We start from the raw sequence: 26,147 nt of genomic DNA, 5'->3' as shown, positions 1-26,147 counted from the left end.
GTATATATCTTTTTAATGTGGTAAGAAACTCAATGGAGTAAAAATGGGATGATTCAAGAAAGGCAGCATGAGACTAAGTAAATAAAAGGAGTGTATATCTATAAAATTAAACATAATTAACCACTTTATTCACATAACTATGTCCCCTAACTACCACCTTGGTAGAATAAACTCCTCCATGCCTGAGAGCTTAATTTCCTACCAAGAATGACTTGGGGACACTGTGGGGAGAAAACCAATAGCTTCTATACCATGTACGTTGCCAGAGAGGGACGGTCTAAGAACCACACAAGTAGGGCAGAAGCTTAGCAGAGATTAAGCAGACAAGTTCTTGGCCACATTCCCATTCTCACAGAGGCCGAATGCCAGCAGCTGATTTTTCAGCATACAAACTGATGGGTTATTTCACCCTGGCCCTAACCCTGCCTTTTCCCTTTCCAGATCATAGCCCACATCCTGTTACTCTAATATCTAGCAGGATTTCTTCCTAGATGGAACTGAAATCAACCATCATTGTGCTTGTGTGTTACCTGATGGTCAGCCAGGCCTTGAATGTGGAAGCCCTCCCAGCCAGGGTTCCTTCTCACCAGGGTCCGCCTCGCCTCTGCTTACATCAGCAAAGAAACATTTCCCTGAGGGGTGGTGCTGACATTTCAAGGGTTTAACCTTTTGCAGTGGTTTAACCTTTTGTGGGAGTCATGAACCCCTTTGAGAGTCTACTGAAAACTTTGAGCGTTCTCTCCGGGAAAATAAGCTTCCATTCAAAAATTTGCCAGTAAATTTAGATGGTTCGGGACCCATCTGGTCTCCCATCTGGGAGACTCACAGAGCCCATATGAAGGACCCTGGATTTCTAGAATGCCTTTAAAGTTGTGCTTTCAAATCCAGACATAACTTGATTCTGCATAAAACAGTCCGCAGCATGAGAGTTTTTAATTTGTGGCATTTCTTTACCATTTAAATGCTACTTACCACTGACTGTTTAAAATTCTACTTTGAAGAGATCACTTGGACAGAAAAATAATGTCTAATCCTACTAATACTAAGCTTTTGTGTTTCAGGTCTGACTACAGCCACATGTCCTCCACCAGCAGTAAGTATGGCTTAAATGTCCTTCAGCTTTGTCTTTGGAGTCCCCCTGGGGGTCAGTCCCATCTCTGTATGTAGAGAAGGCCATCCATGTAACCCTTGCTTTAATAGAAAGAATCTCCGAAGGTATCCTGGCCAAAGGAAGTGATACAGGATTCTCTGGGGAGTGGAGAAAAGTGGAGGCTTTTCCTGGAGAATGTGATTGTACCTTGATTTGAGGGCTAGACGTGCCACTACTTTCCCTGTGGAAATTCAGCCTGGAGGAACTAGCCCAGGCTTTATTAACCTGCATGCTTGGAAAATACCTTATCTGATGAAGCTGAGGTAACTCATTCATTCAACAAACATGTATCAAATACCTGCTGTCCGTGGGCTCACAGCTCAGAGTGCATTCACTGGGTCATGAGGTGGCCCCAGTTCCTCTGTTGGGCAGATTTCCTCCTGTGTATTTCTGTACCTGCAGGCAGATACCACAGATGATGATTATATATGGTAAAAAAAAAAAAGTATGTTTATAAACATACTCTGAGCATAGAAAAACATGCTTATATTGAATATTAAATTACAAGTAAATCTATTTATGGGAAATTAGGTGTTATATCTAGGAACAGTTTACAATGATGAAGATCACTACAGAGCCATTCAGACTGATTAAACACTTATTTTAAAATAACAAAAAAAATTTTCTTACAATAACAGCCCTGATGTTTTGAGTCGGTAAACACTGAATGGTTTTGGCCTATCTCACTATCCTGATAAGCTCTCAATTCTAAACAGTTCCCAAATGGAAAGACACTTAATTGGATTATTCTATTTATTGATGTTATGGCTTAGTTTTTCCTTTGCAATGAGAGACTGTGCGGAAAGCTGTATATCTGGGATGGTTATTTGGTGTCAAATTATATTTAGTTAGTATAACTGCAGCGAGCAATTTCTGATCATTTCAGCCAACTGGAGACCCAGCATTGCCCCTGAGTTACTAAGAACCATTAGTAATAATGAGAATAATGCTCCAGTGATTTCATCTCTCTCTCTCTCTCTCTCTCTCTCTCTCTCTCTCTCTCTCTCTCTCTCTCCTCTCTCCCTCTCTCCCTCTCTCCCTCTCTCCCTCTCCCTCTCCCTCTCTCTCTCTCTCTCTCTCCCTCTCTCTCTCCCTCCCTCTCTCCCTCCCTCTCCCTCTCTCCCTCTCTCTCCCTCTCTCTCCCTCTCTCTCCCTCTCTCTCTCCCTCTCTCTCTCCCTCTCTCTCCCTCTCTCTCCCTGTCTCTCCCTGTCTCTCCCTCTCCCCCCCTCCCTCCCTCCCTCCCTCCCTCCTCTCTCTCTCTCTCTCTCTCTCTCTCTCTCTCTCTCTCTCTCTCCCCTGCCATTTTCAGTTTTGCCCAGAGGCTACATTGCTTTAAGAATGATTTTTATAAAATACTTGCCCAAAGCCTTTGCTCAATTTGTAGCTCCCAAAGCAGTCCTCTGGGTCACAATAAAGCGCCTCTCTTGTCAGCGAAATGGGTAATTTGGTTTGGGATGTTTTCCTCTCCATTATTTTAATTGCGATCTGAGTTGGAATTTCTCTTAGTACAACTGGGATCAATAGCCTTTTATTGCTGTTCCTTTTCTCTTTCAATTTTTGGCGAGTGCTGCGTCATTCTTCAGTGTTGGGGCCTCTTGGTGAGTGAGGGTGTATATGCGTTTCATATTTCAGTTAGGAAATGTATTTGACTACAAATAATAGAGGAAAAAATGACTTAAGTAAGGGTTTGTTTTCCTCTAATGGAAAAAAAAAAAAAAAGTCCAGAGGAGGCAGTGTGGGTGTGCTACACAGTCCTCAGATTTTGGCTTCCATCCTCAGGGTTGCCTCAAAGTTACAGAATGGCTGCCTCTGCCACAACCATCACATCCTTGTTCTGGGCAGGCAGAAGAGGTGAGGGGAGGATACTGCTGGGCCTCTGACTGTCTTTGCTCTCTATGTTGCCTGAACTGCCTTTCCTTCCAGCCAGAAGCATCAATCCTGGCCGCACCCATACACGGGAGAAGGCCCCTTATGCATTCAGTTAAAGGTAACAGAGTGGACCCTTTCTGAAAAGAAAAAAAGAATATTAAATCTAGAGTCTTAAATCTATCCTTTAACACATAGGTTCAACAGTGCTGCAATAATGAAAAGTATTTTCCAAGTAGATGTTAAAAATAGCATTTCCCCACAAGCTAGATAATCTCTCAGAGGACTCAGTAGAAAGAAGTTTGCTATTTCTCCTGAATGGTGCAGTTCCAGGGTCACTCTCCCTGGCACAGCCAGCTTGGTGCCAGCACCTTCTGTGTGACCACGGGCCCTGAGGGCTGACCAGTCGGTCCCAGTTCCCACATTTTGGTCCTGGAAGCAGCTCCGGCGCCTCATTGTCATTGTCCTGCGATCTGTCAGCTTCTCGCCACTGAATGGCTTGTTTCTGAATGATTCCTGACTCCTGATTGGGATTTGAACACTGGTTACCATTTACTTTTAGGAAATGGAATTTCTGTGTGTGCAAGTGGTTCTTCCTGCACATTCACCTGATGCCCCTTTACCTGTCTGTTCCTGAGTTCACAGAGGCCTGAGTGCTTCCTTGGGGAGAGCTGGGGTGAGACTCTGTCTGTCCACAGTTGGCTTCTGTCGTTACCGGGATTGTCAGCAGAGCTTCCTGCAAGAACACCAGTCTATTTAGTTGCCGGTTTTCTTCTTGGAATGCAAGGGCTGCTGCTTCACACTGCCTGCCCCTGATGGCAGAAGAAGAAAGGTCATCCCTAAAACAAAGTACCAGAGCAGTGGTGTGGGGTTCAGGTGTCCTAGGCCCCAGTCCTGGTTCCACCGTACATTCGGTGTAGGCTCTCGGGCAAGTCATTTACCCTCTGTGAGCCTCAGTTTCCCCCTCTTTGGGATGAGGAAGCTGGGCTGAATGACCTCTAAGGACCTCTCCAGGAGCTCTGGGATGCTCAGTTGTGACTGTCTTAGAAACTCCTCTAAAAAGAGAGGAGGAGGGAGGGAGGAAAGTAGTGAAGCATCAAGGACACTGTATCTTTTTCCTTGGTCCCAGAATAAGAGTCCAGAGGATGGGCGTCCTATCTGGTGGCCCGTAGCATTAACCCTGAAGTGAGGGCTGTTCAGAATCAATTTGAGCCTCTGTATTGTGAGCTGCCCATAAGTCGGTGGCGGTAGAGACCTTTTGGGGAGGGGCAACTGCTGCTTTTTATCCCCCCTCCCCTCAAATAAGTGGAAGGGGGGCCGCCATGAGATCATTGGTCTTCCTGCTTCTCCTCGACCTCTTGGGGTAAAGAATCGCATTTCTCTTGACTGTGTCCTGTGTCACTTTCAATTCAGGGGAGTGGCTGAGGGGGCTTCTTTAATGGATGTTTTGGTTTTATGTGGATGAATTTTTTCTAATTGCGACTTGTCCGTTTGTATTTTTTAGATTGATGGGCAGAAAGGCTTTTTCTTTGTGTTTTCTGCAAAACTAAACCCACTCTTAGCACTCAGGAGATCTCAGTAAAGCCTAATACTTCCTTAGGAAGCTGAATTTAATTTATACTCTCAGAATTTTAGGTGGGTTTTTCCAGCAACCTGGTTAGAAGATCATCAAGCCACTGTGTACAATTTGCATTCTTAAGCGATTTAAATAGAAGGGCGGAATTTTATAAACAGAATAAAAGAAAAACAATAATTATGCTGGGGGAAAAACATCAACTGTGCTACTTAATGCTAATGAAATTCTCATGTGTGATTGAATATTTCCTTTCAAATAAAGAGCATAATGATACTTGGAGAATTCCTCCTAGAAGATGCTGGGAGCTGAAAAAATGATATTTTCAGGACAGTGTACCATTTCTTGCGGGTCTCTAGCCCCAGGATAATGCCAGTAGGAGGCAGTCAAAGAATTAACTAGTTCTCTCTGTTTGAGACTCTTCTCCCAAAGCCTCTTCTCTAGTTGCCCTCCTAATTGTGCCCTAAGACTGTTCCTTCTTGAACCTCAAGTAGAGTGGTTAACTCTTCACTTGGCCCTTATAAACCGCCAGTGACGGCAGGACTGCCTTGCAGTTTTGTGCCCCTTCAGGCTTTTCAGAGCACACGTGATAAAAGGTCATTTGGAATGATAGAGAGGGCTCTTGGCAACGCCCTGAGGAATTCTCTGTGTCTGAAATTCTGGAGAAATGGCCACGAGCAGTGTGTTCTCCTCATTGGAGCCCAGGAGCATGTAGCAAGCTGTAGAAAAAAGGCACATGTCATGGGTGGGCGGGAGTCACTGAACCTGTCTTCACCTCCCTCCTCCAGGCCTCAGATTCCTGCCCTACTATTTCTTCCCTAACTTTCTTTCCCTGACTTCCTGTGACTCAGGGAGCTTCCCTGTTTCCTGCCTACACTCTCCCTGCTGGCCCCGAGCTCCTACAGGCTATTGGTCCCATGGACTTCTGTCCCTTAAGCCTTCCTGGGGCTGCCACGTCTATGACCTGCCCTTGAGGGCAGCCTTACAGAGGTCCAGCTGGTGCCGGGGGCCTCTGGACACACACTGGTGTCCAGGCAAAAGGGTCAGGTGGATTGCAGGTGTGTTTTTTTGTTTGTTTTTTTGTTTTGCGGTACGCGGGCCTCTCACTGCTGTGGCCTCTCCCGTTGCGGAGCACAGGCTCCGGACGCGCAGGCTCAGCGGCCATGGCTCACGGGCCCAGCCGCTCCGCGGCACGTGGGATCTTCCCGGACCGGGGCACGAACCCGTGTCCCCTGCATCAGCAGGCGGACTCTCAACCACTGCACCACAAGGGAAGCCCCAGGTGTTTTTTAAATAGGAAAATTGGGGTGTTTCGGTTAATTGCAAGGCACTGTAGCTGGTCTAGAGCCACCATGGGGCTTGTCAAGTCTGCCTTGCTGCTCTGACAGGGTGACATACCATCCCGTCCCGAGGTTGCCTTTTCTCACGTGCGCATCTTTCTAAATGCTGCCTTTTCCCTTTCATTTCTCAGTGGTGTCATCATTTCCTTGCTGTTTCAGGATACCGAAGCATCATACGTTTTGATTTTGTCTCTGGCCACATCTGTGGGTCCCATCAGCGCGCAGGGAAAGATAAGATCATTGTGATTTAATTAATAAACAATGTAAGGAGCTTTCAAAGCAGCAACACCTTGAAAAGATAAGATTGCGCACTGTCGAACTCATCAGTGATGGGGGACATTTGAACATGTATGATCTGTGTCTCCGTATCCAAGAGCTCGATTCAGACTTGGGATATGAAATTTTCGTTATGTTCTTTCTGTTTTTGTTAGAGGAGATGATAACTTATTGACAGAATTTGCTCATTTTAGAGCCAGTTTTTATCACATACATCCAAAAAAGGAAGATCAGTATCTTGGAAGAGGTGGTGCGAGCCAATTTCACTCTGATCCATTTGTAAATGCCATAGTTTTCATTTTTTTCTTCTGTGTACAATACTTTTCTCCATTATGATTTTCAGAACACATAGCTTTCAGAATCTTATTCCACAAGATCTAGGCAGAACTCAAATCTATTCATTAATCCTTATGAAGAACAATTTCAGCCAATGAAGCGGCTTAATTCTGTGATCAGTATGGAGTTGGCGATATGCACAGTTTGCCAAAAGACTAAAAAATCCACCTATTCCATCCCCAGCTTCACACTCCTATTGCAGTCAAAGCACCAAAAGAAAAGTCACCGATTTTCTCTAATTTAGAATATTGCCTTTCAGACAAAGTTAGTTATAGATGGTAATACAATCATCGGAGACCAACCTGCCAGGTATTTTAAGTATCTCAGTTCACGTCCATCACTACTTTCACTGATTTTCTACTTCCTCTGATTCCAAAGGGCCTTCTCATATTAGTGACACTGTTTGATTGACTTACTAATATACAGTGTCACTAGTAGTAATACCTGTTGTAAACCCAACAGTTGACATAAAACAAGGCATCGGGAACATGTGTACATATTTTCAATGGAGGATAGTCGGGGTTTTGTGTGCCAGGAGGTCTTGAGTGTGCACCTTCCAGCAAATGAACCCCAGACGAGAACTACTCTCGTTTTTATTCTGGTTGAGACCCTATTCTGTCCCAACAGTCAGGTTCACGTGCAGATCTGTTCTCATGGAGGTTCAGAGTGAGCTGCTGCACAGCTGGAATGACTCCACAGCCCTAGACGGGCTCTCCGTGAGTGGCCTTGTGCTGGACGATTGTATCACTGATGACTGCAGAGACCAATCGGAAACCATTAAGATGTTGTGCACGCGGGACAGATCAATCTGATTTTCTTGCCTGGTCGGTCCTGCTTTGTGGCTCTGCCTTCCAAAGTGACTGTGAGATTAAAGCTTTTACTCACAAGTACCTATCGCGTTCCCTAGCATGGGGCATCTGGGCCACTGACAGCTCCAGCTCCTGTAGCCATGTGGGAAAGAGCCCTGAAGGCTTCCTCTGTCCTCCTGGGAATGCCCTGGCCTCACTCCAGTTAGGAACTGGCTCTCCTGCCTTTGGAGAAGGGCCTGGTGCTTGTGGTTTTTCCGTGCCCCCAGGCAGTGAGGCTTTCTGGGACAACTGTGGCTTCATGTTTGAGACACTTCTTAGGTTCCTGGACCTTCCTCTTAAGGCTGGAGCCATTTAACATGTAGCTTGTAGGTAACACTAATAAAAAAGGCCACAGTCCTGGAAGCGTCGTTTTTGGCAGGTATGGATCTTGCAGCCACTCAGGTGGAGGCTTAGCAGAAGCTGAGAGCCCCAGAACGCCAGCTGGTGCAGTTGGGGGTATTTGCTCCTTCCACATTTTGTCAGCTGCCCAGACAGGGTATTCTTGGCCCGGCAGAGCACATAAAATCACCAAACTGGAAAACTTGCTACTCAGAGTGTGGTCCACAGACCCCAGCATCACCCTGAAACTTGTTAGAAATGCAGAATCCCAGGCCCCACCCCGACTTCCTGAGTCATGTGAGTTGTTTGTACGGAAATTTTATAGAGCACTGATCTAGCCCGTCTCCCCAGTAAATAAGATTGCTCTTAAATCATCCACGATTGACGGGATTTATCCAAGTTTCTTACTTTCAGAGGCTAATTGTTAATGGTATAATCTGTAGGTTCTAGGATTTGTTTAACGTCTAGATAAAAGTATTCACTTAATATTTAAGTTATTTTCTTGATCATTTAAAAGAAAATTGTGTTCCTCCTCTAAGAGTAGTTTATTTTAAAACATGAGACTTGTTCTTTATAAGGCAAGGTAGAGGTATTTGTTTGTTTGGGGTTTTTTTTGAGAAGCAGGTGGCAGCCTTATCTACATGATCATGAAATTAGCAAACGACACCTGAGATGAATGAAACTACTGGAGGTGAAAGAGTGGGTGCACTTAGAATGTTATTTGATGGTATGGGGTCTATATATTCAGAGTCCTCTGAGTGGGAACCTGGAAAACTAGACAATATTACTCTTTGACAGTTGATCAGAAAAAAGCAATAACCAAAGATACTCATCAGGAAATCAAAGGCTGAGGACAATATCCCATAGGGACAACTCCTCTGATGCTCTGTTACACAAACATCCATTTCTGAAAAACTGATTGTGTAGTCCTTCTGGCTTCAAAGATGAGTTTTAATTCTGTGATTTCAATTGCATATGGGGTATCAATTTCTAGCCAGGATATGAAAGAAAAGTGGAGTCAGGCTTCTCATGATCACATTTTCCCTGAGGGGCTGAAGTGACACCTCAGGGACATCTGTCCTAGCAGGGTTGTCAGGACCCCTGTCCCACGAGAGGGGACAAAAGTGAGTAGCTGCTACTACGCATTCTCCTGACATGCCAGGTGCTTTTCCCAGTTTTAAAATAATTATATCCAAATAATACATAGTCCTTGTAGAAAAATCAGAAAATACAGATTAGCAAGAAGAAGAAAACTCAGAATGCAGCCATCCAGAAACAAGTTGTAATTTGGTGTCTGCCTTTATAGATTTTTTTCTGAGCATCTATATTTCTATACATGTGTATATTATTACCAAAAATTATATTGGCTAGTTTTATAGTCTAATTTTCTCACTAAGCATATTGTGAAGTTCTTTATATACCAGTAAACTTATTCTATAATAGTTTGACTATCTCTACAGGATTCCATTATATTTCTTTCTGCACCATACTTTATTCACCAGTGCCGTATTGTTGGTCCTATAGGTTCTATTCACTTTTTCACTATTATAATCAGCATTTTATACTATATCTTTGTGCATGTCCTTCATTATTTCCTTAGTATAAATTCCTACGAGTGGAATTGCCAAGGTAAAAAGCATACTTACTTTTTTACAGCTTATGATCCCTATTGCCAGGTCATTCTCCAAAGGTACCATTTCCCTCTCCCATTGGCATGAATGAGAGTGCCAGCGTCTTATAAAAATTGGGATTTTTATAAACAAAAACTGTATGGATGGATACACACACAGTAACAATGGGCAGAAGTGCTCTGAAGAGCAGATTGTAAACAGGGAGACTCTCAGCTTCTGGAGACCCACAGGCTGCAGTCTGTTCTGTGGCTCTCATTAAAAGTATAGTATCAATTACATGCCCGCTCCAACCTCAGGCAGCAAAAACAGTACCTCCAAACCATCCGTGCACTGCACAGGCTTCATGGAAAGTATTTCGCTTCCAGTAGACAATTTCTATCTTTATTCAACATCAGTATTGTTGCTATTAACCTTTGAGGGGAAGACAAGTTGGAAGTATTCAGGGAAGGTTGTGCAAAAAGCCAGGTCATATCCACTAAACGTTAACAATATTCAGAATTGACTAGGAAAGCGAAGAGGATCCCATCAGCCCTCCCTCCTTTCTTCTTTGTAAACCTTCTCTCCTTCACCCTCATTTGTTAAACTTTTAAATTTTGTACAACACACTGGTTATGGAAGGGAAGGAACATTCCATCTGCTCTCACTTCCCCTTTTATTTTTATCTCACCCTGACATCTTCTGACATTATTACTGGTACCAAAAGGTACTGATGCCGAGCTGTGCAACCAGGGCCTGGAAGACTTATCTTTCCTTCTTTGTAACAAGAATAGTTGTGAGAAGTCTTTCCTTTGTCTATTGCGGGGAGAACTGGACTTCCTCTGTGAGTCCATCTTTAATATTTCATTGCCTCAGGCTTGAGCATAGGCTAACATGTGGGGGTCACAGGCAATCTAGACTCAGCAGTTGGAGGTCTTGCTATGAGCTGGCATGTTTGGAGGCTCACCGTCAGTTGGATTATAACACTTTGTGCTGTCTCTGGAGAACTCTGTAAGAACCTCCTGTTTCAGTGAGTATGAATTTTCACAGTCGCCTGCTCAGATATAAAAGTGGAACTGTTGTATTTCTCTGTAATCGAGCTGAACTTAGCTCTTGAGCCACCACCCTCACCCCCTGGCACGTGAAGGTACAGGTCTGCTCTGCTCTGGAGCACCCACCCCTGCAGGGCTCAGCCCAGGAGTTCAGTACATGAGCCTCAGAAACCTTCTGGCATCCAGGCTTTGGTCAGGTCTCTTCCAGTCTTCTTCCTCCCACCAGAAGCCCAAACCGGACATCTGCTGAGGCGGAAAAGCCACCCCTGCAGCATCACACGTTCTTCTGCAGTCCAATTCACGGGGTAAACGCCCTGCCCTAGGTTTTTAGCCTTTCTCAGCTCAGAAAGCCTCTTCTGTCTCCGAAACCTCAGTCCTTGCGATAGAGAAGAGCCTTGCCCTTCCAGACGGTTTCCTCTGCTGTGATCTGAAAACAGTCTAAATTCAGGAACTTGATGAATGGTGGGTCCATCTGCCCCCACCTGCCCTGAAGCAATGAACAGCCCAGATTCTGCAGGTGGAGGGCCGCAGGCAATAAGAAAATTGTGGGAGAAGGAAACTTCAGTTATTATCTCTGAAATTCATCCCCTACACCATTCAGAACCTACCATCTCCCATTTTGTGTTTTTCTTATATTTCTCACATGTGAGCATCTTGCTTTCTCAGTTAGGTTGTGATCTCTGGAAGGGACCCTGTCTCCTCCTGCTTTGCAGTCCTTGGGGCCGTTAGCAGGAGTAAGCACTTCAGAGCTATGGGGAGCCCCAAATTGAGAGTTGGGAGATGTTTGTTCTCTTCTAGACCTGCCGTTGACTAACGGGTCGACTTGGTCAAGTCGTCTGACCTCATCTGTAGCATGAGGGGCTGGACTAAATGCCTCCCCCATCTTTAATTTTCTAGTCATGCCCAGGAAGCTTGTTCTTCAAATGGGATGTAAGGTACATATTTTTCTGAGGAAGCTTGGAAATAAGGACCAGGGATACATCAGTATCCTATTCAAGTTAGCAAAGCATTTGAATATTTCACTGAATTTTAGGCCAAAGAAAAAAAAAGAGTCCACAGCCTGCATTTCCCACATTGCTAGTTTGATCATGAGCAAAAGCAGTGCCACATTTTATCACTGATTTTTCAATGCCCATCCATGATATATATATATATATTTTTTTTTTTCAATGCCCATCCATGATATATATATATATATATATATATATATTTTTTTTTTTTTTTCCGTACGCAGGCCTCTCACTGTTGTGGCCTCTCCCATTGCGGAGCACAGGCTCCGGACACGCAGGCTCAGCGGCCACGGCTCACGGGCCCAGCCGCTCCGCGGCATGTGGGATCTTCCTAGACCGGGGCACGAACCCGTGCCCCCTGCATCGGCAGGTGGACTCCCAACCACTGCGCCACCAGGGAAGCCCCATGATATATTTTATAAGCATGTCCATAGTGTTTTTTCCTGGAACACTTGTAAAGCTAATCATGGTTCATCTCATTTCTCAACATCCTGCCAGTCAAATCCCTTTATAAAATAAATCTTCGTTACTGTCCTTGTGAGGATTCGTCCCGCTAGCTCTAGTGTACGGCTGAGCAGTCTTGATGAACACATCCTTGGGCTAGGTTTGGTTCACATCCTGCTCTTTCGTCTGTTTGGCTTTGATGGATGCACCTGACTTCTTAACACAAGATGAATGTTCTGATCCTGTCGTTTGCAAGCCCTGCTGCTTCATCTCCAAAACAGAATCTCAGTGAGGTCCTGGCACTCTCAGGCTGACTGTGGCGCCAATGGAAATGGCGAGATAGAACGTGGTGTAGAAAGAATGGCAGTTACCGAGGTGAAGAACGGATTCTGTGTAAAATACTAGAGTCTCTTTTTTTAATGAAATGTACTTGATTTACAATGGCCAGTAGGCACACGGAAAGACGCTCAACATCACTAATCATTAGAGAAATGCAAATGAAAAACTATCATGAGATACCACCTCACACTGGTCAGAATGGCCATCATCAAAAAGTCTACAAACAATAAATGGTGGAGAGGGTGTGGAGGAAAGGGAACCCCCTTGCACTGTTGGTGGGAATGTAAGTTGGTGCAGCCACTATGGAGAACAGTGTGGAGGTTCCTTAAAAAACTAAAAGCAGGGCCTCCCTGGTGGCGCAGTGGTTGAGAGTCCGCCTGCCGATGCAGGGGATACGGGTTCGTGCCCCGGTCTGGGAGGATCCCATATGCCGCGGAGCGGCTGGGCCCGTGAGCCATGGCCGCTGAGCCTGCGCATCCGGAGCCTGTGCTCCGCAACGGGAGAGGCCACAACAGTGAGAGGCCCGCTTACGGCAAAAAAAAAAAAAAAAAAAAAAAAAACTAAAAGCAGAACTACCATATGACCCAGCAATCCCACTACTGGGCATTTACCCAGACAAAACTATAATTCAAAAAGATACATGCACCCCTATGTTCATAGCAGCACTATTCACAATAGCCAAAACATGGAAGCAACCTAAATGTCCATCAACAGAGGAATGGACAGAGAAAATGTGGTACATATATACAGTGGAATACTACTCAGCTGTAAAAAAAGAAAGAAATAATGCCATTTGCAGCAACATGGATGGCCCTAGAGATGATCATACTAAGTGAAGTAAGTCAGAAAGAGAAAGACAAATACCATACAATATCACTTATATGTAGAATCTAAAATAAGACACAAATGACCTTATCTACAAAACAGAAACAGACTCATAGACATAGAAATCAGACTTGTGGTTGCCCAGTGGGGAGGGGAGTGGGGGGAGGAAGGGCTGGGAGTTTGGGGTTAGCAGATGTAAACTATTATATATAGGATGGGTAAACAACAAGGTCCTACTGTATAGCACAGGGAACTATATTCAGTATCCTGGGATAAACCATCATGGAAAAGAATATTTTAAAAAATGTCTACATGTGTATAACTGAGTCACTTTGCCATACAGCAGAGATTGGCACACATGGAGTCTCTTCAGTCATCTGAACCATATAACTTTTATTTATTTATTATTTATTTATTTATTGTTTATTTATTATTTATTTATTCATTCATTCATTCATTCATTTATTTATGGCTGTGTTGGGTCTTCGTTTCTGTGTGAGGACTTTCTCTAGTTGCGGCGAGTGGGGGCCACTCTTCATCGCCATGCGCGGGCCTCTTACTATCGCGGCCTCTGTTGTTGCGGAGCACAGGCTCCAGATGCGCAGGCTCAGTAGTTGTGGTTCACGGGCCTAGTTGCTCCGCGGCATGTGGGATCCTCCCAGACCAGGACTCAAACCCGTGTCCCCTGCATTAGCAGGCAGATTCTCAACCACTGCGCCACCAGGGAAGCCCTGAACCATATAACTTTTTATACACAAGGGGTCTAGCACATTGTTAAGCACTGGGGACTGGTGTGCGTCAGACCTGTCTTACCTTCTCATAAAATTGCGAAATCATTATAGTCCTCAGGACTTAGGTAACTATGCCAGATACATTTAAGTGTTTCTAGCTGAATTAAACCTTCTCAGACCAATTACGTATCAACTTCCCGGTCCTCTTCCAGAATCAATGTCAAGCAGTGTCAGAATTTAAAGTGACTGTTATTCCTCTCTGGTTGGTGTCTGGCCTTTCCTTCCCCCTCCTCTTCCCATCTGCAGGTTTGTTCCACAACGAAGCTTAGAAATACAAAGTCAAGTTGATGTCACATTTCCAAGTGGAAAAACATGCAGGGGTCTAAAGCATCTGCCTTACTTTCTATATCATTTCTTTCTTAATAATTTTAGAGTGAGTTCAAGAATAAGCCTCTCACATCCAGATTCCTGACATTGTTTCTGTAATAGGTGATGAAAATTGAGAGAGCAGTCAAATAACTACAGGGATAACAAAGCCGCACTTCTTACAAAATCTTGAGAGGGCCTAAGGATCAGAAAGATGCCATAGTGTTCTCCTCTGTCAAAGGAAAATAGAGTTTTTGGCGTAGTCTCTTCAGCCTATATTCCATTCTTCAGTTACAGGAAAGTTCTGTGAATTCAGGCTGAAGGAGGAGATGCATTTTATCTATATTATGGACGCATTTTGGATCCCCTATATTAAATACTCTGCATGTCACCTCATTGCCACCAGATTGCCACTATTCCCAACCCTGCGTCTCCTTTTGACCACAGTCTGGGGCTGGCACTGGGACCAGCCTTGCCCCTTTCATAGCTCAAAGTTACAGGCCAACCAAAGGCCTTGTCGAAATCATAAAATTACTAAGAATTGAGAATGTCTTAGACTTTAAGTGTTGTCAGGGACAAAGGGGATTGCTTCAATTTTTTAATTAGTTCAGAGGTTCCAAGAACTGTCTGTAAAAAAAAAAAAAAAAAAACTGAAAAAAACCCCCAAAAAACTGAAGGCAGGTTATTCATTATATTCTGTATGAATTGACTCTCCCAGGAAGGCATTTGGAAACCCCTTTCTGGGAGCTTTTATTTCAGGCATTCTGGGAAGACCAAGCAGCTTGATGTGGGGAGGTTGGCCCCCTGTACCACTTTAACGTAGCAGGTTTTGTATTCCTTGTCATTCTGGAGCTTCTTTCCCTCCTGCTTTCTGACCTAATCTTTCTTCACAGCATCAGCCTATGCCCTGGGCATGTCTCTTACACACCTGGTTTTTCTGCCACTTAGTCACATGTGTCTGGTTGACCACACATCCAAGCCCCTGAACTGTTGGGTGCTGCAGAGTGGGGCTTTAGAAATGCAAATCAGGAGTTTATTCAGCCTCCTGCATTTGAGGTTAGAGGGACTCAAGCTAAGCTCCAGGGCCAGATTCCCTAAACCATACAGCCTGCAGCAGCTAGAGATACCCTTGTTCAGACTCTTTTGGCCTCCTGGATGTGTCTGGGGCCCTGTGGTTCTTATGGCGCTGGAACGGTCCAGGGCAGTTTATTCAGGTGATTGCAAGGTTACTGCCTTGGAAACCCCTTGCTGTACCCTCATTGAACATGGGTTTGTTCAGTGAAGTGTCTGTTGCATTTAGGTACCTGACTTCATCTTATATATTTGTTTTATTGTCTATCTCCCACCACTAGATTATAAGTTGTATGAAGGCAGAGACTCTTTCAGTCACCATTGTATCCTACAGTGCCTGGCAGATACTAGGTGCTCAATAAACATTCCTTGGTTAAGTAAGTGATTGCCACTGAATTGCAAACTGTCAGTGATAAATGGTGGATAAAATGACAGGAGACGTCAATCATTGCCCAGACATTCTAGAAAGGGGTATCTGAGCTTGTCATATCCTGAGACTTGGCCAGGCATTCCCTTTGGAGTGAGCGATCTGGACCTTCAATTAGAGACGTACCTGCTATTGGGAAGTCAGTGTCTTGGGGACACATCAGTTTGCCAGTTCTGGGAGGAGGGCAGTCTGGCAGGCACTGGACAGCAGGGGACAGTGCGGGCAAGAGAGTGGCAGTGAGGGGTCCTACTGGCAGTATTGAGATAGCCGAGTGGGAGGACCAGCATCAGGACATCTGTCAACAAGCAGAAGGACTTCAGTCCCATCCCTCTCCTCCAGCAGACTTAGGATGTCCGCGTGGGTCAGGGGTTGCCAGAAACTGTCCAGGTGTACTGGTCAGTCCATCTGCGGCAGAATCACCCACCCACATTTCCTGATGGAGCCCAGCCACAGTTTCAGAGCCCAGCCAGGCAGGCTGAGGTTCAGGGCAGGATGATTCTAAGGATGGTAGACTCAAGAGGCAAGAAAAAGCACATGGTGAGGCGCACAGACACGCCGTCCTTCTCCAGCCGAATGGCCTTCGGCGGGTCAGTTCACATTTCACCTGCCAGGTGGGGAGAAAGAATACGCCTTTAGCGTGGTGGTGGTTTAAAGATTAAATGAGATAATATATATAGTAAAGCTTTTAGGACAGTGTCTGACAAATGATAAGAACATAATACATGGTTGTTATTGTCTAAGTTATTTTCTGTTACACTTATGAAAAAAAAAGGGATATACTGGGGAAAATGGAATAAATCCTCAGGTTAATAATAGACTTTCTGCCTCATAGAAGCCTGAACTGGTGCAGTGCTTTACTTACAGTTGTTTGTGTTTTACATTATCCAAGGAAAATCTAATTGTAAATGATCACATGGGAAAGAATCTTCCTTGTCCTCTTGGGAAGCATAAGCTAGTTGGAAAGCTTTGTGAACAGCTCCGATCTCTCTCCAGCCCTGGGGAGATCCGCCCACTGGCCAGTTTGGGTCTGCGTCCTGCCCTAGCTGAACAGGTGCTCTCTGAGGGCCTTTGAGAGGACGTGTAATAGATATGATAAAGGCATATCCTACGGTCGCAGCCTCTCTGCTCCTCCAGGGAGGCGGAGAGGCTTTTCATGTCAATTAATTATTCACATTTTCTCTTCTTCCCCTCAAACACTTGGCGTCCTGTCTAGCTCCACGGAGGCAGGTTTGCTCTGGGCGTGCGTAACCCCAGCACCCGATGACGGTGATGGTGACGGTGTGGGGCTGCATTCTGTGCCCCTTTGAGCCTGTTAATTTCAGGGTCACATGGAGTGGCCACATACTGGCGACGGCCAGGGCGCACTAATGCCACCACTCATTCCCCCGACTCTTCTCAGCGGCAGGATATTAGCCGCTTACGTCTCTGTGGTTCACACGGTGAAGAGGAAGCTCTGAGGTCGGGTCTTCTTCCTCCTTGCTTGCTTGATCAGGGCTGTGTCCCGGGTGAGCCGTGCTTGGTCGAGTGCCTTTCAGCCCCCTCCCTGCTCCGAAGCTGGGCATCTCGCCCTTTTGCAAAGCTGTAAACATCCACTCAGCCGTGCAGGCTTCTGCATGGCCTTTGTTACTGCTCCCTGGGAAAGCTTTGTGCCGCCCATAGCTGGGGCCGACTGAGCACCCCGACAACTCTGTCTCGGAGACTCGGAAGCTGACGTACCCCGGGCCTCTTCTCACCCAGGCCTCTCACACCCCTCTGCTTTCCCTTGTCACTCTTCTGCTTTTCTGTCACTGCTGTGCCCACCTGCAGTGCTGCCCTGCGCTTCCCCTTGAGGGCAGCGCTCACATTGCAAAGACCTGGGCATGTGCCCTCAGGGAGGCGGTTTCTGATAGTCTTCCTCAGAGACCCAGGGCCAGAAGAAAGGGATGTAAAGGGGTGCCTGTGACAGGAAGCTATGGACTGGTGGCCGAGAAGCCAGCCAATCAGAAGCAGGCAGGGGAGCCGGAGAGAGAGGTGAAGTCGCAGAGGCGTGGCCAGAAATGGCTGGAGAGTGAAAGCTGCCCCCCCCTTCAGCTGGGAAACAAGTACTTTTGTGCAGAACCGCGGGGGATCTGTGCGCACAGACCTCATGCCATAGCCGAGTGCCTGCCCACTCACTCCCTCTGTGCCCTCGGCAGGTTCCTTCACCTCTTTGTGCCTCAATATCCTGCCCTCTAAAGTGAGGACAAGGGGAGCGACCCTCCCCACCCCCCACCCCCAGACTTCTGGGGTTGCTCTGAGGATTCCATGAGCTCGTACATGTAGAACACTGGCCCACAGTGAATGTCATCTGTGTGTCACGCAGCAACATCACCCCACGTCCATGGCCACGCACACCCTGAGTGTGGGGTTAGGATCTTAATGGGACCGGCTGACGCTCTGACAACTTCTTTTCCCAGACACTCTTGCTACTCCTTTTTTCCCCTTGTAGAAATCATCGGTAATTTTTTCAAGTGAATGTCTTCATCCCCACATTATTCACAGCCTTTCTACACCTTCCATTTATAGTGAGCATTCACAACTGTTTAGTGAAATCACGTCTCCACTGGTGGGCGATCAGGGCACCCTAGAAAAGTGAAATATCCATCGTAGGCGACTGTGGTATCTCCTCCTGCCACCACTGGAGCTACTGACTGGCAGGAAATGTCATTGGTTTGTGTTTTCACTACTCTTGCTTCAACTTCACTTCTGCTGATAGTGGTGCTTGTGTTCAGTGAAACAAAGTAGCCAGGTGAGCTGAAAGAGCAAGCAAAGGAAAGGGCCAGAATAATCTATGAATTCCAATTGTTTTTTAAGCCACCAAGATGAATTTTCACTGGTTCGTATCAAAACAGAGCACACACGAGATAACTGTATGAAAGCGGGAATGTGGCCGAAAGGTGACTGGTCCATCCTTAAGTTCAGCACATCTCCTCAGCAATACACAGGTCCGGTTGCCAACAGGACATCCCTCCTGGAAGTCAGTCGGGCATCACAAGCCAGCATGGCCAAGGTGGACCTCCTTATCTTTCCCCACAGACCTGCCTTTCTTCCTCTGTTTTCTGTCTCAGCTAAGCATCAACATCAGATGAGTTGCTCAAGCCAGAAACATCAAGGTCAACTCCTCTCCTGCTTTTCCTGCTCCTACCCCCAGGCCTGTGGGCTCCACATGCTTCCTAAATAGCCTGTGAGACTAGCCCTCTTCTGTACACCCACTGAAAGTGTCGCTGTGTGTTTTGAGCCAACCCCAAGCAGTGGCTCAAAACAACAGTCATTTATCATTTCCCATGTGTCTTGGGTCAGCTGTTCCAGGCCAAGATCTGCTGGGTGTCTTTGACTTGAGCCTGGCTGATGGAGGCTTGGCTCAGCTAGGCTGGCTCGGGTCCACGTCACCCTCATACTCCTTTCTGGCCCCAGTGGGCCGGCCCGAGCATGTTCTTCTCATGGAAACGTTAGAAGCACAAGAAACAAGCTAAAACACATGCCACTATTTCTGTTGGCCAAAGCTAGGCGTATGGTCTCATTTGAAGTCAAAGGGTGGGGAAATGCACTACAGCCATTTAGTGGAAGGAACTACAAAGCCACATGGCAGAGAGCAAGGTGACAGGGTAAGATAAAGAACCAGGGCCAATAATGCAATCTCCCACGTCCTTGTTATCCTGACCTAGACTCTTCACGCATCTTCTAACTTCTTACTTTGCCTATAGCCAACCACCCCTGACTTGATCCCAGCATCCCTTTATTAAAAATTTCCACTGCCCCTTATCACTGCCAAATTGAGCTGAAGCCCTGTACAACTTGGCTCTAATCCATTTTTCCTGTTGTATCTGTTGCCATGTTTCAGAATTACTCACCACCCCTTTCCAAATGTGCTTGTTTTTCGCACAGTTCTGTGCCTTCATAAACAGTCTTCCCTCTTCCTGCAATGATGTCCCCCATACTTGAGGTTCTTGTAAGTGAGATATCATCGACCCTTCAAGACCCAGTTCACCTGGAGCACCTTCCAGAAAGCCCTCTCAGAAGCCCCCTGGAGAAAAAATTGCCCCTTCCTTTGTGATGTGGTAGTCAACTGACATTGCATCACGCTCATACTTAACGCAGCGATTCGAGAATACATGCTCAGCCAGAGAGAGAAAGAAAGGCAGAGCTTCAATACTTCCACCCACCATTCTACTCCGTGATTGTGGGAGCATTGAGACTTGACTGTGCTGCTACCTTAGTCATCCTTTGGTTTCAGAATCCTCTTCAGCTCCCAAAAGCCTCTTGTAGCATAAAAAGCACAGCCGACTGAGCGGGGGTCTAGTGTTTAATGATACAAGACTCTTCTCTTATAACAGCCAGGCAGCAAGCCTTTATTTCATCTGCTGTTCAACCAAAGGAACATCTATCTGGATGTGTGGGCTTGTTGCAGATCAGGACCTTCCAGTTCTCTACCGGACATTCAAGGGACTATCAGTGGTAATAGTGTCTGTAGTAAATGTTTATGTCATGGTGACTTTAGAATCTTCCCTTCACCTGAGATGCTATTCTATCATGTTTCCTATAGACTTATATCAGATTGAATTTTAATCTTTATGTCGGTGTTTCCCAGCCAAGTCATGAAGTTCTCATTGTGGCTTATGGTTCTTTATGGCTGCTGCCTGTGGCTATGCAGGTCATACACTGTACAGCTCTAAGGGGGCACTAGTCACGCCAGAGTCTATGTAAATGGGACCCCTGTAGTCATGGTGCCAGCTTCTATGTCTCCCAGTGACTGGTACATATTGATTGCTCAAGAAATGTGTGGGTGAATGAGTGAAGGAGAAAGAAGGCAACAAGAAACTGAGCTAACTGTTCCCAAGTGAGATATTTAATAGTCAGGGTTTGAATGAAAATTCAGACAGGTTCTGCTCCAGCAAAATGAAGATCCTGTTATCATAGGTGCCTGTGATGAAATGTACCTGTAAACCCACTTGGAATGTCTTGTTTAACTACAAAAAAATCACCTTTCATCCTGCAAACTGATCAAGGTGATGGTTCCGGAAAGCACATCATGCTTCTCAAATGTTACCGACCCCATGATCGCCCTATGCCTGATACCCTAGCGGACATCGTGAGGCATGTGTGTGGAGACAGGTCTAGATTCTAGATGAATCTTGCCCTCCAAGTCACAATAGACTTAAAGTTTCCTTGATTTCCCTTGGATGGTCATACAACTTAAATACATGCAAGAGGAGCCATCATGAACAAGAACAAGCCTTTTATCAGGTTACTTGATGAAATACGCTGAATATTTTTAAAGTAGAAGTATGCCAATGTGGCTGGCAAACTGTTCACCCCATGGGAGAAATTGCCAAGGTAAATGGTCACCTTCACACTTGGAATTCGCTGTTCTGCCAGAGGACACGGGGAGGGGAACTGACCCAATCAGGACGTGTGGGTCTCTGGGTGGACATGGCCTGAGGAGGGGCCCAAAAGGCAGCAGGACACAGGCAGTGATGGTCCGACCATGCGTCACCCCACCCCTAACCACAGCCCCTGGAGGCTCTGACCGCAAGAACACGGTGCTCGCCGCCCCCCTCCCCGCTGGGTCTCGAGCAGCAAGATGGTCACCACCCGGCCACCCTACCATCAGGACACAGTTGGCAGCATGCCGCACCAGCCAGGGCTTGACGTGTCCATTAGAGTAAGTGCCTGGTGAAGAAAGGATTCCATAAATGTTAAAGGGATGAACAAACCGATGAACAAACCAATGAAATAAGCAAACCAGAGAAGTGCAATGATATAGGGACCATTTGTGGGGGAAGGCACTGCAGTTACCTACGGAAGTTCTAAATGATGTGCGCTTAGTGCTACAGCGTCTTCCCTAAGGGCCCTGTTTTCCTTTCCAAACCCACGGAGGCTTGACTCTGTGCTGTTCAATAGAAAATACACTCAACCTGATGAAGCGCCACACCAAGGTTGTCCTGACAGCGCCCAGCTTGGGAACCAGTGTGAGTAATAGTTGTTGAGTTCGGGGCTGCTAGGGTGCTGCAACGGTAGTGTTTGCACGTGAACTTGGGATCAGAATTTCAAAACAATCAAGGAGTCCGTTTAGTTAAAATTTAGCTTCTCTTCCTGCCCGAGGCCTTGCATGTTATCACGGGACATCTCGATGAAACAGTCACCATTTGTTTCTTGGGTTTTGTTTTGTGCTGCTAGGTGAGCTCTCCGTGGAGGAAGCGCAGGACCCTTTCTTGGTCAGCATCCACATAATCGCAGACCCAGGGGAATCCCGACCCCTGCAGGAGGCCATCGACAAGGTCTTGGCTTGGATCCACCCTGACCTCCAGCTGTTCAGGGTCTCTGAGAGGAGGGCGTCCCGGCGGCGGAGGAAGGCCCCCAAGGTGGCGCAGCCAGCCCTGGCGGTGGTCCTCTTCCTGCAGGAGGAGTACGGCGAGGAACAGATCCTGCAGCTGCACCGCATGCTGCAGCGGCCGCCCTGGCGCCATCACCACACGGAGCGCGTGCCTAGCAGGTTTCTGCCCTACCTGCCCTGCAGCCAGGAGTTCTTCACTCTGGCCCCTGGGACACCGCTGTGGGCCATCCGGCCTGTGCACTACGGCAAGGAAATCGTGCGCTTCACCATCTACTGTCGCCATGACAACTACGCCGACATCCTCAAGTTCTACGAGCTGATACTCAGGCGGAGCCCCAGCCAGAGGAAAACGGACTTCTGCATCTTCCCCATTTTCTCCAGTCTGGATGTGGACATCCAGTTCTCCCTGAAGAGACTGCCCTGTGACCAGACCCCGGTCCGCACTGATTCTTCCGTGCTGGAGTTCCGAGTCAAGGACATTGGCGAGCTGGTGCCTCTCTTGCCCAACCCCTGCAGACCCATCAGTGAGGGACGCTGGCAGACGGAGGACCACGATGGGAACAAGATCCTTCTGCAGGTACCTTGGGGGAAGTCTGTCTGTCTGTCTGTCTGTGTCTATCTCCACTTGGGGAGAACAGAGGAACAAGTGAATTGGTTCTGCCAGAAACCCTGGTTAGTACCTGTTACAGAACAATGAGTTAAGAAAAAAGATCAGTGACCCTCTGTCTGGCTCGTAGATCAAGTCAAGGTGTCCATACTCTAATTAAACAGTTTTCACTTAGCTGCCGTGGCCATGTGCCCCAGGCGAGCAACGGCCGATTCCTCTAGCGCCTCTTCACCCACCTGTTTGAGCATCCACCAAATGCCTGTGGCTCCCGGGGATTTAGAATGAACTGATATCCCAGGGGATTTGGTATTAAAGATTCCTTAATCTACTCCCTCACAAGTAGGGAGTTTTTACCAATGAATTCTTCACTTCCACAAAGGAACTTCAGGAAAACCCATCTATGACAATGGTAAAATATGTTGACGTTCAGTAGAGATACCTGTTTTCTTCATCGCTCTGGTGCCTCCCCCCGCTTCTACCCTTCCACCCTTCTGCTACTGGGCAATAGGTGGTTTAAATTCAGTGATCATTGGAAATGACTTTCTTGGTGTTTTAAGGAGTACGTGATGCCCCTGGAGCTTCTTTCATTCAGCTTAGGAAGGGGGAGTGTATACATGGAAGGAAATGGATGCAGTAGACTGTTCTGTTGCTTCCGTGGTTAATGTCTTGGCTCAATTACTGGACCCATTTCTCCTCCCATCCTTCCAGCGATTGTCCCAAACTCTTTAGACGTCATTAGTTATACTCTACAATTCAAAGTTCAGCATACAGATTTAAGAAGGTCCTATACTGGGCTTCCTTGGTGGCGCAGTGGTTGAGAGTCCGCCTGCCAATGCAGGGGACACAGGTTCGTGCCCCGGTCCAGGAAGATCCCACATGCCGTGGAGCGGCTAGGCCCGTGAGCCATGGCCGCTGAGCCTGTGCGTCCGGAGCCTGTGCTCCACAACGGGAGAGGCCACAACAGTGAGAGGCCCTTGTACCACAAAAAAAAAAAAAAAAAAAAAAAAGAAGGTCCTATACCTACCCTACCTGATAAATGCTTTCAAGACCCAGGCTTTCTAGCATTAACAGGTAAATCCGTCCAGGCATATAGGATTTTGTCTTTCTGAAACACCTCTGCCTCTGGCATCTCAGTTTTCACATATGGCTACCTGACAGGAGAAAGCTGATAGCAAGTTCGGGGACATTGTCTTGAAAGGTGCTGATTGTATTTACTTGACTCACAGGTAAAGTTTCATAGTTTTTGTTGGTTTGGGCATTAAACATCAGAACTATAATCCACATATCACAAAATGAAGTGAGAATTTGGCACATGACAGATACCTGGCTCAAACTACAGCCAGGCCACATGGCTCAAGTCAAAAAGGTCACCTTGAGATATTTACGATTTAGAGGAACTAGATAATTTTCAGATTTCCCTTTGAACTATGCAAATAAGAAATAATATTGCTTTATTATTCACTGAACTAAATGCTAGCTAGCATTTGTTTTATTTATTTATTTATTTTTAGTTTATTTATTTATTTTTGCTGTGTTGGGTCTTCATTTCTGTGTGAGGGCTTTCTCTAGTTGTGGCAAGCGGGGGCCACTCTTCATTGCGGTGCATGGGCCTCTCACTATCGCGGCCTCTCTTGTTGCAGAGCACAGGCTCCAGATGTGCAGGCTCAGTAGTTGTGGCTCACAGGCCTAGTTGCTCTGCGGCATGTGGGATCCTCCCAGACCAAGGCTCGAACCCATGTCCCCTGCATTAGCAGGCAGATTCTCAACCACTGCGCCACCAGGGAAGCCCCTGTTTTATTTTTTAATTTTTTTTATATTGGAGTATAGTTGATTTACAGTGTTGTGTTTCAGGTGTACAGCAAAGTGATTCAGTTATACATATACATATATATATTCTTTTTCAGATTATTTTCCCATATAGGTTATTACAGAGTATTGAGTAGAGTTCCCTGCGCTATACAATAGGTTCTTGTTGATTATCTATTTTATGTATAGCAGTGTGTATATGTTAATCCCAACCTCCTAATTTATCCCTCCCACCCACGCACCTTTCCCCTTTGGTAACTGTAAGTTTGTTTTCAAAGTCTGTGAGCCTGTGTCTGTTTTGTAAATAAGTTCATTTGTGTCATTTTTTTTACATTCCACATATAAGTGATATCATGATATTTGTCATTCTCTGACTTACTTCACTTAGTATGATAATCTGTAGATCCATCCATGTTGCTGCAAACAGCATTATTTAATTCTTTTTTGTGGCTGAGTAATATTCCATTGTATATATGTACCACATCTTCTTTATCCATTCCTCTGTCAGTGGACACTTAGGTTGCTTCCATGTCTTGGCTATTGTAAATAGTGCTGCAGTGAACATTGGGGTGCAAGTATCTTTTCAAATTGTGGTTTTCTCTGGGTATATACCCCAGAGTGGGATTGCTGGATCTGTTTTTAGTTTTTAGTAGCTCTGTTTTTAGTTTTTTAAGGAACTTCCATACTGTTCTCCATAGTGGTTGTACCAATTTACATTCCCACCAACAGTGTAGGAGGGTTCCCTTTTCTCCACACCTTCTCCAGCATTTATTGTATGTTAGAATTTTTACTGATGGCCATTCTGGCCGGTGTGAGGTGATATACCTCATTGTAGTTTTGATTTGCATTTCTCTAATAATTAGCGATGCTGAGCATCTTTTCATGTGCTTTTTGCCCATCTGTATGTCTTCTTTGGAGAAATGTCTATTTAGATCTTCTGCCCTTTTGATTGGGTTGTTTGGTTTTTTTTGATATTGAGCTACATGAGCTGTTTGTATATTTTGGAGATTAATCCCCTGTTGGTCACACCATTTGCAAATATTTTCTCCCATTCTGTGGGTTGTCTTTTCATTTTGTTTATGATAGTTTTTTTGTGCGCAGAAGCTTTTACGTTTTTATTAGGTCCCATTTGTTTATTTTTGTTTTTATTTTCATTACTCTAGGAGGTGGATCCAAAAAGATATTTCTACGATTTATGTCAGAGTGTTCTGCCTATGTTTTCCTCGAGGGTTTTATAGTATCCGATCTTACATTTAGGTCTTTAATCCATTTTGAGGGTTATTTTTGCGTATGGTGTTAGAGAGTGTTCTAATTTCATTCTTTTACATGTGGCTGTCCAGTTTTCCCAGCACCACTTATTGAAGAGACTGTCTTTTCTCCATTGTATATTCTTGACTCCTTTGTCATAGATTAATTGACCGTAGGTGCATGGGTTTATTTCTGGGCTTTCTATCCTCTTCCATTGATCTATAAATCTGTCTTTGTGCCAGTACCATACTGTTTTGATTACTGTAGCTTCATAGTATAGTCTGAAGTCAGGGAGCCTGATTCCTCCAGCTCCGTTTTTCTTTCTTAAGATTGCTTTGGCTATTCAGGGTCTTTTGTGTTTCCATACAAATTTTAAGATTTTGTTGTTCTAGATCTGCAAAAAAAATTCCATTGGTAATTTGATAGGGATTGTGTTGAACCTGTAAATTACCTTGGGTAGTATAGTCATTTTGACAATGTTGATTCTTCCAATCCAAGAACATGGTATATCTTTCCATCTGTTTGTGTCATCT

General features: G+C 45.7%; 1 protein-coding gene across 1 annotated transcript in view; it reads left to right on the top strand.

Moving 5' to 3' along the window:
- The window catches only part of FAM124A (family with sequence similarity 124 member A), a 109,070-nt gene that overhangs the window by 7,389 nt on the left and 75,534 nt on the right, over positions 1 to 26,147 (top strand). Inside the window, exons 2-3 of the mRNA XM_060080198.1 lie at positions 1,062 to 1,093; positions 21,797 to 22,530. Coding sequence (XP_059936181.1) covers positions 1,062 to 1,093; positions 21,797 to 22,530 — 766 coding nt within the window. The remainder of the gene's footprint in view (positions 1 to 1,061; positions 1,094 to 21,796; positions 22,531 to 26,147) is intronic.

Source organism: Mesoplodon densirostris, chromosome 17 (genome assembly GCF_025265405.1).
Source record: "Mesoplodon densirostris isolate mMesDen1 chromosome 17, mMesDen1 primary haplotype, whole genome shotgun sequence".
NCBI lineage: Eukaryota > Metazoa > Chordata > Mammalia > Artiodactyla > Ziphiidae > Mesoplodon > Mesoplodon densirostris.
The sequence above is the reverse complement of the archived record's forward strand: the minus strand, read 5'-3'. Positions and strand labels throughout refer to the sequence as shown.